The sequence below is a fragment of the Abramis brama genome (genome assembly GCF_963993115.1).
Source record: "Abramis brama genome assembly, chromosome: 20".
Classification (NCBI taxonomy): domain Eukaryota; kingdom Metazoa; phylum Chordata; class Actinopteri; order Cypriniformes; family Leuciscidae; genus Abramis; species Abramis brama.
Window position 1 is genome coordinate 19,800,421 of NC_139982.1, and position 12,687 is coordinate 19,813,107.

The following is a 12,687-nucleotide window of genomic DNA, read 5'->3' on the forward strand; positions in this document are numbered from 1 at the left end:
GCAGGGCGATCGACACATGACGGCATGTGTTTCTGGCTTTCCGTATGAGTAACTTTGCCACCTGCTTCTCTCTGAGTTCAGCAGGTGACCTCTGAATGAGTTTTAAGCTGCCCAAATACTCAGATCTAGTGTTTCTGAGCTCCTAGTCAATACAGCATTTGCCACCCTCTTTACATAAGGTTTCTATGGATAAATATTGTTTATGCAAGGTTCTTCAGAGGGTTGACTATCTGTTCCATACTCTAATTTTGCTCATTTGTGAAATTACAGCTCTTATTTGCTCAAGAGTTAATCATTCAAGCCTTTTAATTAATGAACAAAGCCACAATCATGGATCCTTGATGACTGTGCTAATTTGTCCATTGATTAGCTGAGGAACTAAACAGTGGGGTTGCTTTTTAATTGCCATCTGCTTAACTAGCGGTTTGGGGTGACAAGCAGATGACAGTGGGAGACGCCATCGGGGTCTTCACAACAGTGGCCAAAAATCCATGCCCACCTCCCTCCCACCACCAAAGAACAGTTTCTATAAATACATCACAAACAAAATGAGGAAAATTATTTTAAAAAATCATCTTTAAATCCCCATTAAATTGCCAGAACTTAACATGCTTAAATTATATATATTTTTTCTTTATTAAATGTTAAATAAATAAATACAATTTTAATTATATTGCCAGAACTTCCATGCTTAAAATATAAAATTAGATTTTTTTTCAATTTGAATGAATAAAAAAAAGCATGTTGCCAGAACGTACATGCTTAAAATATAAAATTAATTTTCTTTATTAAATGTTAAATAAATAAATAAAATTAATTATATTGCCAGAACTTCCATGCTTAAAATATAAAATAAGTTTTCTTTTCAAATGTAATAATAATAATAATAATAATAATATTTTGCAAATAAAATTTTAATAATATTGCCAGAACAAATAGTAACTATTTGTGGGTAAAAATGAGAAATTATATATTTAAAACAAACAAATAAATCAATCAATAAATTTTCATTCATTCAGTCATTAATGCATGATTTCAATTATATTGCCAGAACATCTAAGTGTCCAGCATATGAAACCTCTTTCATTAATTTTTTTAAGACATCCCAAGATGCACCTGGATGCTTATAATTCCTATTTCCATTTATGTTAAGACTTATTTTATTGATTACTATTATTCAAAAATGTGTAAAAGAGTAATGATTAATGTGGAGGTTTGTTGAAACCTGACTAGTAGTGTAAATATCTTGGGAAAGTAATAAAACGTTGTAATAAACGTTGTTTATACATTCACACTATTAGTGTCGATAGAATTGATTTCCTCCAAGTCAGGCTGACAACAACTGTTAATTGTACCACTCTGGGGGATGCAAACACACAATCCATGCATCTTTAAAGAGATTCAACCCCAATGGCATGCATTAAAAACAACAACAATGCATCCCAAAACACACATTCTCATATATCGTTTACTACCCCTTTTGTTCACTCTCTGTGGCCATATGCTATGTGCATTATAAATATTGAGCTGTCTCCCTGGCTTTGTGTTTGAGGGGTGGGGGGTAGAAACACTCTAGATGCGACTGTCAAATTGATTGACAGTTAAATTAAGGGCTAAAACAAAAGAATCTGTGACTCTTGGAGCATTTCATTTGAGATGTCAGATGCTTCAGACCGTTGCGCATCAGTGTGCGAACAAGCATTTTCATTGGCTGGTGTAAAGTCAAGTCAATTGAGGAGGGGTTCAATTTTTCTTTTTCTTTTACTTGATTAAATTATTTTAAAAAAGCTTCTGTATGATCATGTCAGGCAAAAAGAAAAGTACTTTCAGAGGTAGAACAAGTTATTTTATTAAGAGATTAAGAGAAAAACACACTGAAAATAAGACACGTACACAAGTTCGGTAAGGGGTCGGTAAGACTTTTAAAATGTTTTTGAAAAAAGTCTCTTATGCTCACCAAGTTGCATAAGAGGGTTGGTCGATCTCATGTGATTGACAGGTTGCCCCGCCCTCACGCCAGTAAACGCGTCATCAGAGAAGAGATGCAAGAGTAATCAAGATTACGAGGACATGAATTTGAAATGAATAATGTGCGTGGATAGATAATTTATCATAAATACTGCAATATTCTGTAAAAAAATCCCCTCCCAGAAATGGCATGCCATGCATTTTTCCCCTTTTCTGTGCTCATTTCATGTGATGTACAAGCTGATACATCCATCCTTCTGATGAAGGAGATAAAAGAAAGTGGGCTCAGAGTGGGACAGTGTTATAAGAGCGGACTGAGCTTTCTTTTGGGAGAGCTCGGTGTGACCTACATTCCACAGCCCCCAGTCATAACACTGCAGGGTCATGTGACTACCGCCCTCAGTCAAAACAATAACATGAGGAGCAGCGGCTGAGGCTGGGGGCAGGGCTCCGGGATGCTTGCGTGCAGGAGGAGGCTTTGATGTCCTAACTCTTTGCAGGTGCCGAGAGAAGATGGCTGGGTGATAAACTCTCTCTTTACATGGCAACCACAAAAACAAAACTGCTGCTTATTTCAGGGCAAAAACCTGCAGACACTGGACAGGAAACAGTCTTCGGGTGTCATGACTCGACAGATTTCCCCATTACAGTGGGTTGATGTAACCTACACGACATTGTTAAAACAGCAGGGACCTTACAAAGAAGATCTTAAAGGAACGGTTCACCCAAAAATGAAAATGCTTTCATCATTTCTCACCATCATGTCCATGTTGTGTGGGACACAAAAGAAGACTTTTTGGACAATGTTCACGCTGCTCTTTTCCATACAGCAAAGGCATATGAATCATCACGACCCTTTTTAATTAGGTGACACCAGGCTCCAATGTCACACAAACCCAACACTCTGCGTCCCAAATCGCATACTCTCTTACTTATTTTGAATAAGTTATTTTGAAAAAGTATGTTCTATATAGTATGAATGTGTTTAGTATGAATGTAATCTGGACTAACTACATTCGCCATGTTGTCATTATCATGTGACCTACCAGCGCCAGTTACATCGATTCACTGTCATTCACAAATAATCTCCCGTGGCCTCATGGGAGAGTAAAGTGTCCATCGTATGCACACTTCAGAATCTCACTGGAAGTAGTAGGTCATCCGGATACTTTATTCTACTCTTTTATGAGTACTGTGAATTCGGACATACTTCTTTTGTCACATACTGTTTTTCACTTACTATATAGTAGGGAAGTATGCGATTTCAGATGCAGCCTCACTCTCACCCCGAATACTGATCATCACCTGCACCTGTTCCCCATCAGCACTACATAAAAGCACACTCATAAAAGCATGCTCAGTCAGTGTCTGTTCGCATATGGACAACAGACTACTTACCCGCTCAACTTACCCTATGATTCTCCTTGTGAATCCTCTACGCTCCTTGTGATCTCCCCACGTGTTCCTGTAAGTTTGCCAGTCATCCACTACCTGAATACTCATGCTCTGCCAGCAACGTGTGCTCAGTTCTTCCTCTGATCCATCTTCAAGATCTCCTCTTCACTCTGGTAGCACAACAAGGACTCTGTTAAAATACTATCAACCATCTAGAACCTGCAAATATTGCCATCCTCACCTGATTGTCTTTTCTGCACCTCTGCTGTGATTGGAAACTAACACCTGTCTCTGAGTCTGATGTTCCCTGACAGTTACTGGCATAACAAATATTGGTTTAATATGGTACAAGCTAAGCTGACGTCTTGATAATTCGCCATCTCAAACATTTCTAAAACAGATATTTGGAAGTGAAAAGTCACAGCTCAACATGTTTCGAGGTCCAAGTGACACCATTTGCATTTTGCTTGTCCTGTGTTTGCCAACTGGCAGTGATCTTTTATGGATGATGCACTCTCACTAAAAATGCCCGAATTTGATAGAAACCAGACTGTATTCACAGAAAGCTATCTGAACTTGTGCTGACCTCTGATGTGAGGAAGTATAGGCACAGGCCGACCCTCTAGGGTTTAATTAATTTATGCTTTAGGTGTAATACGCCGTAATGCTGCACTCTAGCATATTGTCTATTTGTTATCCTATGCTTCCCACCCATATGTCATCTGATTAGACCGTTTTTACTAGAACTCTCTAATCCACAGAGATTAAAAACCCTAATTTAATGCTACCAGCTCACCCGAGCCTGATTTCTCCTTTTCAAATTTTGAAAAAAAGAAATAAAATCAGTTCTTTGAGTTGTTTGTTATTTTAATTAATATCGATAATTAAAGTTAATTGACATCATTAATTTAATTACATTTTAAACAACTGACAGCTCTAGTTTCTGTAAATAACATTTATAGAATAATGTATGTATTTATTATATATAATACATATTTCAAAATAAATTCAACATTTTAGAGAGGATACATGTCATTCATTTTAATTTCAATTATTAGGTTAATTGATACATAAATTAATTGCTTGTTTTAATTGATTGAAAGCCCTAAGGGCTTTTTACACTGCATTTAACCCCGGGTTATCGTCGTTCTAAACACCGCTTTTAACCCTGGGTAAAGGAAAGAAAAACGATGTGGTGTTAGAATGCTATGTTACAACCAATAGCGTGCCTCATATTCATGTGCTTTGGACAGTCACAGAAACTCTGCGTGTTGTATAAACACGCATATATATTTGCTGAACCACAGAACCACACGTCACAGCAGACTGAGGACAGCAACTATGACTTTTTTTCTTGCAATTGCGAGTCTATATCTCGCAATTCTGACTATAACGCAATTGCGAAACAATACTGGCTTTTTCTCAGAATTGCGAATTTATATCCCCCTCACTATCTTCTTTTCTCTCCAACATGGTAGATGATGATAATCATGTTTTTTTGTTTTTTTATTAACATTAATGACACAGACAACAGCAGGAATATTAGGCTGCTGTCACTTTAAGACCGCATGCATATACTGACACATCCTGTTTCTTTCTCAACTGTTCACTTATGACATAACTGAGAGAATACTTGCTGAGACGGGTATTTTGACATAATTTTGTGTTTATGTGTCCGTTCAGGTGCAAGTAAATGCGAAAGAGGAATCAATTCGGTGTTCGAGCGTTGTCTGAAACGCGCTTCTCTCTCTCTCTCTTTCTCTTCTCCATCTCTCGCCTCTTCTTACACATTTAAAATCATTTTAATGTGTAAACTGGCAAGACAAAACATGTCCAAATGATAAACTTTCACTCTATGATGGTTAAACTGCAGTAAATCCGCGAATCACATGCGTGCCGAACCGTGGAGCCTGGCCCGTACGGATCACGGATCAACTGCGATCCGTTGCACCCCTAATAATTAATAAACACACTTATCATTATGATTGCTATCTTAACAGAGATGGAGAAAAATCCTACTCCAGTAAGTAAACGTGTCCCTGTCCCCAAAAAAGGCAAAAATGGTGGTACTCAAAAGCGCTTCCTGCTACGCATCGTTTAATTTTTACCATGCATGCACACCAGTTATGTGCACCCCTGTTTATAATAACACGCCATTGCGAAAAAAGACTGACTTTATTTCATAATTGCTTTATGAACTTATATGAACTTTATAACTCACAATATAAACTCTATAAATATTTCCTCAGAACTGTGTGACATAAACTCGCAATTGTGAGAAAAAAAGTCAGAATTGTGAGATAAAAGTTGCAATTACCTTACTTATTTTTATAATTTTATTTATTATTTATTTTGTGGTGGAAACAAGCTTCCATAAACGTCATTCATTTAGTTTAATTTCAATAATTAATCAATTAATTGCATGTTTGAAAATACATATATTCTATAATAAATTATAATAAAAATGTACCTGAAAATACAATAAAAAGACTATAAATAAATTTCATACAATATAAATTAAAAATTTGTAAATAGTGTATTTTCAGGTTTTGAACAGGTCAAGGATAGCATGTGGTTTGTGGAATGAGTATATTTCATCTAATACATGTGATAAGTGATTATATTTTTCTTATCTTTGAAAATACTTTGGATTGGACCATATGTTTCAGCCCAGTGAAAAGGTAAGTGATTGTCTAACCCTGACCTCCACTTCACCTCTGAAGAGGATTCGGAACTGTGGACTAAAGCCCCTCTTGTCAACGTTAACAGTGAGGGTCTTTGTGATCAGTCCGATTAGACGTGTAAAGCTGCATAAAGCCACTTTTGCTACGGGTTATCACATTTTCTTCGGGAATACGTCAGACAGAGGTCATTATAGCGGCTAACAATAGTCCAGTGTGGTTGGGAGATTTGCCATGTCTACTTTACATAGAATTTACTATAAAAGGAATAATCAAGTGTGAATGTGTACTCACCAACTAAATCACACATTGGGGGTCTGTAGACGCTTTTTGTTCACTTGGACACATGTGCTTTGGCCTTACATAAGGTAACTGTTGAAAACCTTGAGGGATTTCCCTCCTGATTGCTCCAGTGTGTCTTATAAAAGCTTCCCAAAGCCTTGATGTCCTTCTGAGGTATGACCTAATAAATCTGGCATGAGATGAAAGAGAATATGCTCTTTTTTTTCTGGGAAGGTATAGGAAAAGAATGGCATGTAATAAGAGAATGAATGTCGCAAATTCACTGTCAGATGTAAGATGTTCAATTATGGCTCATTATGTTTTATTCTCAGAAACCATTTCTAGCACTTTACATAAAGTGCAGTCAGAAGTTATGTGTAATTGCACATTTTATTCATCTTGGTCTGAGATATAGTTATTATTTATCAGACGTTTAAGTAAAGGCTAAGCATCGATTTGACTGCGGTTTTTGACTGCAGTCTAATGGGTCTGGGGGGTGCAGCAGCTTTTTTGCAGAGCATGTCTTATCATATGAATTTTCATAATGACGTTCATCCTCAATCACAGCAGGGGATCACTGTTTACCTTGTCTCCCTGTCTTTGAGACATCCTGTCTGCGTAGTTCCATCAGCCTCTTTCTAAATTACCTCCTTAGATGAGCGGGATGATGAGGATTGATCTGGACAAAGAGATAATCCCAGAAAATAAATCTGAAAAGCTTCAGTCATATGCTTGATATAAGGATCTAACTGATTATTTTATATAGACCCTCATATATCTTACCCTCTGTATCCATTGAATGCTACTTTATGATCTTACACGATGCAGTTAGCCTACATGATCACTTATTATGAATAAAAGAACTAAAAATATTTGATAAATATGACAAGTTTGTGGTTTTCAATGACCCCAGATGCTTATAGCTATAATGTACAGCTGAATATGACTTTGCATTGAGACAACAACAGTATACACATATAGTAAAATAAATAAATAAAGATAAAACAGACACATGTACAAGTGTGCTATATACAAATAGAATTAACAGGGATATACAGTATATGTGAATTCAGATTGATTGGGACACTTTTTGCCATTGAGATGCATTAAAAGTGTCCCAATCATCACTATTAACATACACTCAGGGCTTCACAAGACAAGGATTGATGGATGGATGGATGGATGGATAGATAGATAGATAGATCACTGTAAAAAAGTTGCTGCCTTCAATTTAAGTACAATCAACTTGGATATTTTAGTCATTTCAACAACTCACATTAAACTGACTTAAAAATTAGTTGAATCTTGTATAACTTGTAAAAAAAAGTTGAAAATTGTTTATTTTGATTAACTTGAATAAGTTATTTTGATGAGTTAAAGCAATGTAAAAACGTCATAACGTATTGATTAAAAAAAAAATTACAGTGAAGATTCATTATTGTTCTAATTATTATTTATAAAAGGTTGTTTGTTGCTAACACACATCATTATCAGACTATTAAACATTATTATTATTATTTCATAAGCACAACCCAGCAATATTACTCCAATTAGTCACTGTGCAATTATATAAACTGTGCAACGTGGTTGGTCTTTTTATATAGCCCAAGCGCAAAGCTCTCAGACGAGGTATCCATGCGCGTTGCGCACTATTTACCAGCACACTATTCATTTACTGCTGATGAATTGTCATACATAAATAGTATCTTTTTCGATTTTGCCACTTAGTATTCTTTTCCCTTTTGGAAACCCTAAAGAATTTTGATGAATGTGTTTGTTTTTAATTTGAGCGTATTGAGTCTATCCGTGGCGGAAGGATCTGTGCAGCACGTCCAGCGCCCAAACACGAGAATGAAGAGTTAATACGGTCTCCCCGCTCGCTCTCACACACAGACACACATCAACTGAGCGCGCGCCGACCAGACTCAAAAGCGCAAACGTGTGCAGTTCTCTCTCACTATGGGTGCGCGGGGACATTTGTGAATAATTACCGGAGTTTGACACCTTTGCAGAAAAGGAGTCGGAATCGTTTTGCGAGCATTTGTGGGATTTTTCGAGCGGAGTCCCACTACTAAATACATTTTTTTGTAGGGAATTCGGTGTTTACTGTGAAGGACGGAGAGCCGGTGTTTCCCGGTCCCAAGCACGGTTACGCATCCTAAGGACTAAGAATCGTTTTAAGAAGACAACGAAAAATGTTACTTTCCAAGTTTGGATCTTTTTCCCATATTTGCAACACAACCAACATCGACCACTTACCGGTGAAAATTCAACTTCAAGCAGGTAGGTGACGGTCTCATGTCATAACAATAGGCTATATATATATATATATAATTTTTTTTTTTTTTTCATTTTGACTTAAATTGCTGGTCATTAATCAGTTATTTGCTCCTAATTTTCCACGCGCGCCGTTTCTAGCTGCTTAATCGGCACGCGCCTGTCCGTGACCCGAGTATGGAGCCATTTTGTTGCCAACCGTGCGTTATACACACGCAGTTGAAATCACATTGTTACATTAACGCTATTTTCTCACTCTCATTTACAGCCAAGACCGAAAGAGAGCCGTTTGAGAAGGTGTATCATGTGGGTTCGGTGCTGGGAAGCGGCGGGTTTGGGACGGTGTACGCCGGTACTCGGATCTCAGACTCATTGCCGGTACGCGTTGGCTTTGTTTTGGTGGCAGCACATGGCCGCGTTTGGCGCCACAGTCACGCATTCATATGTGCGTTTTCTATTTTTGTCTCTAGGTTGCGATAAAACACGTTTCTAAGGAGAGAGTGACCGAATGGGCTACGATTGTAAGTAAACTAGCATTTGATTTATTTTGGTTTTTACTATTATTAACTAGGTTGTTTCTAATCCACGCGTATTTATATTCCAGAATGGGTCGCTGGTTCCACTCGAGATCGTTTTGTTGAAGAAAGTGGGAAGTACGTTTCAGGGGGTTATTAAACTCATAGATTGGTATGAGAGACCCGACGGCTGGTTGATTATAATGGAGAGGCCGGAGATGGTGAAGGATTTATTCGACTACATCACGGAGAAGGGCGCGCTGGATGAGGACACCGCCCGGGGCTTCTTCAGGCAGGTTTTGGAGGCGGTTCGGCACTGCTACAGCTGCGGGGTGGTTCACCGCGATATCAAAGACGAGAACCTCCTGGTGGATTTACGCACGGGAGATCTGAAGCTCATTGACTTCGGCTCCGGGGCCATCCTCAAGGACACCGTCTACACAGACTTTGATGGTGCGTCCTTGACTCTCACCCATCCTTCTTTGCACCTGTCACGCTTAACAAAATGCAGTGTCAAATCCTTATTAATAATAATAATAATGATGATGATGATGATGATGATGATGATGATTTCACTTAATAGTCAGCATTAGATTTAAAGATAAGTACTTTGAGTGTTTCGCCCCCTGTTGGGAAAAAAAAGATTTGTTTTTATCTGATCTCCCAGCCTTATGTTTTAGGCACCTAAAAATTGTCTTTGCTAGGCTGAAAGAACATCTTAAACCTGTTCAGATTATCTTAGACCTACTAAGACCAGCAAACTATCTTTTTTTATTTATTTTTGCCCCTAAAATTTTTTTATTGAAAAGTGAAAGACTTAAAACAGAATGATGACCTTCCACTTTTAATCTTATTACAACTCTGAGAACGTTTATGTAGAAAAATAACATGTATAGATGTTTGTGTATCAAGAGAGGGATGAATGGATAGATATGTCTATGTTTTGTTGATTTATAACCTTAATATCTGTACATTTGTTTTAATGTTGCTTGAAGGAATAATTTATTTAAACTATTTTGTTTGCACTTTAAAGTAATTTAATATAGGTTAAAATTATGAATCTGAGATAAGTTAGTGGGATCAGCTGTTACTGCATAGCATCTGTTTGTTGTGAAACCTGAGTTGCGGGACCACGTGATCCCTTCACGGATCCCTGTTTTTGTTTGGTATCCAGGAGACTCCTGGTCTTTGGGGGCCTGTCACACCAACCCCTAGTGAAGGTGCTTTTGTTGGGGGAAGTGACTCATGCTGAAAGCACGGGGAGTTGCCATAGCTTGTGATTGTTTGTACCTGAAAGCGTCCTTTTTAGATCCCCCTCCTGTTTCAGCTTGCTTGTATTTTTGGAACGAGCTGTTCTCCGGGCTCACAGCGAGACTGGAGGAGGGAGGAGCATTTGTGCAAACGCCAGACCGCTGGCGCCCCCTTTGCTAGAGTCAGCTGACTAGAGCGGCTCATTATATAGTGCTGCAGTGTAATCAAAATCGGTGCTTTTTATGCCAAAAAGGGTGATTATGAAATGAGCCAGAAATCTCCCTCCACACAGGATTGAAAACCAAATGTTTTGTTTTCGTAGGCACGCGAGTGTACAGCCCCCCCGAGTGGATTCGTTACCACAGGTACCACGGACGCTCGGCAACCGTGTGGTCCCTTGGCGTCCTACTGTACGACATGGTGTGCGGCGACATCCCGTTTGAGCACGACGAGGAGATCCTGAGAGGACGGCTCTTTTTCAGGAGAAGAATCTCTCCGGGTACGTTCTGAACAGTCTGATCTTTCAGTTTTAAACCCTTTTGTAGATGAGATTATTGACCTTGCTGCTTTTTTCTGTCCATCAGTGTGCCAGCAGCTCATCAAATGGTGCCTCTGCTTGAGACCATCAGATCGGCCCACTTTGGAGCAGATCTTTGAGCATCAGTGGATGCGGACGGAGGAAAGCCCGAAAGCAGAAAGCGTCGACATCACACTTCACTCTATCAGCACAGAATCGGGCAAAGAAAGCCTTTGACGGATGCGGGGACACCGAGTGCACGGACTCTGAGACCTTTTTGCCCTTGTTCCCAGTCTGTTGGTTGCCAGGACTTTGATTTATGTTACATAAATGTCTTTTTTTCCTTTTTTTTTTTTCTTGCTAAGGGTGAGTTGTTACCCGTAGTAGGGATTGCGAGAGCAGCGATGCTTGTGATCCTTTGATCTTACTGGTTGCTCTTATAGAGCTTGGACATTATTTTCCTTTTAGACTATCTTTTTAGTTTTCGGTGCCTTTTTTGGAAAGCTGCTTTTATGGGATTCAAGTCACGACAGACGCCAGGTGGATTTTCATGGATTTTAGGGGAACTCCCCTGGATTCATGGGAACCTTCAAAGACTGTATCTAGTTATGTGGTGGGTCTCCCTTGCCCTCTAGTGGTCGAATACTTGAAGTACACACTTACTACTCTCTTAACACTATCTCTCTGCTGCTCTGCCATTCATATACACTATTTAGATGGTTTTCCCTTCTGTTGTTGTTTTCTGAATGTCTTCCACTACATCTTTTGACGTCACTTTTTAGACTTTGCTTGGCAGAGACTTTGAGTGATGTGCACAATCAATGCAATATTCATGGACTCGCTTATCTTTTCCTTATTTCAATTTTTTGAACTTTTTTTATTTTTAAATACAAGAATTTGTATTGTATTTATGTACATTAACTTCCATGTATCTTATTTATTCATGCAATACAAACATTCCACATTCAGTGGCTATTTATTTATTTATTCATTTTATACCATCTGCAAAAAGTAAAATTTAAAATGTAAGGGTTCCCTGGGCTTATCTTTAGTTTAACCTAAAGGATCATAGACACGCTAAAGCTATCTAATACTGATACAAATATAAGATTGAGATGTTTAGTGATGCCATTTTCTGATGTAGTGTAAAATTTAGAATCAGTTTTTTCTCCATGTGAAGTGGAAGTAAAATTGTGTTTTAGTCCTGCCACTGTGACAGTGTGGATTTTTTTTTTTTTTTTTTTTAACTGGTGAAACATTTATTTTTTATATTGGACACAATAAATTCCTTTCATATGTAACATGTTTGGTGTGTCTGCTTTTAAAATAGATAATAACGCCTCTGAACTTTTTCTGATTTCTCAGTCAGTCAATAAATGGGAAAACAAAGTAACTTGCATTACAGATATTTTGTTGTAAATTGAAAAGTATTGAGTTACCTGTTTGTCGAAAAAAGTAACCTGATTTATAATTATATATGTATATATTCTGGCTGGCGTAAGTGTTCTATTTCCCACCACAGAAGATTGAGTTAAACCGTATGTGAAAATTCTGCCCCCTAGAGGTTTAAGATGTTAAATTTAACCTTGGAGTGAAATGAATAAAAAAAAATGTAACAGCTTACAACACCATTCAGTAAAATAATAATAATATATAGTAAAATAATATATAGTCAAATCGTTTTACAATTCAGTTCAGTCCATTCCCATATTTCGAACTTGACTCACCCCTCTGACTCACCCCTCCCAGAAATCCTGATGAATAGTTAATATTACCCACGTTAGTCAACAGAGCATGCAAA

At 38.0% G+C, this 12,687-nt stretch overlaps 1 protein-coding gene across 1 annotated transcript; it reads left to right on the top strand.

Annotated features, from left to right (window-relative positions):
- Window positions 1-8,211: 8,211 nt before the first annotated feature.
- On the top strand, window positions 8,212-12,187 carry pim3 (Pim-3 proto-oncogene, serine/threonine kinase). Its single transcript, XM_084095904.1, has 6 exons — window positions 8,212-8,609; window positions 8,872-8,981; window positions 9,074-9,124; window positions 9,208-9,571; window positions 10,692-10,868; window positions 10,954-12,187. Exons 1-6 carry the CDS (start codon window positions 8,522-8,524, stop codon window positions 11,121-11,123), a joined length of 960 nt encoding a protein of 319 aa, XP_083952030.1. The 5' UTR covers window positions 8,212-8,521; the 3' UTR covers window positions 11,124-12,187.
- Window positions 12,188-12,687: the final 500 nt, after the last annotated feature.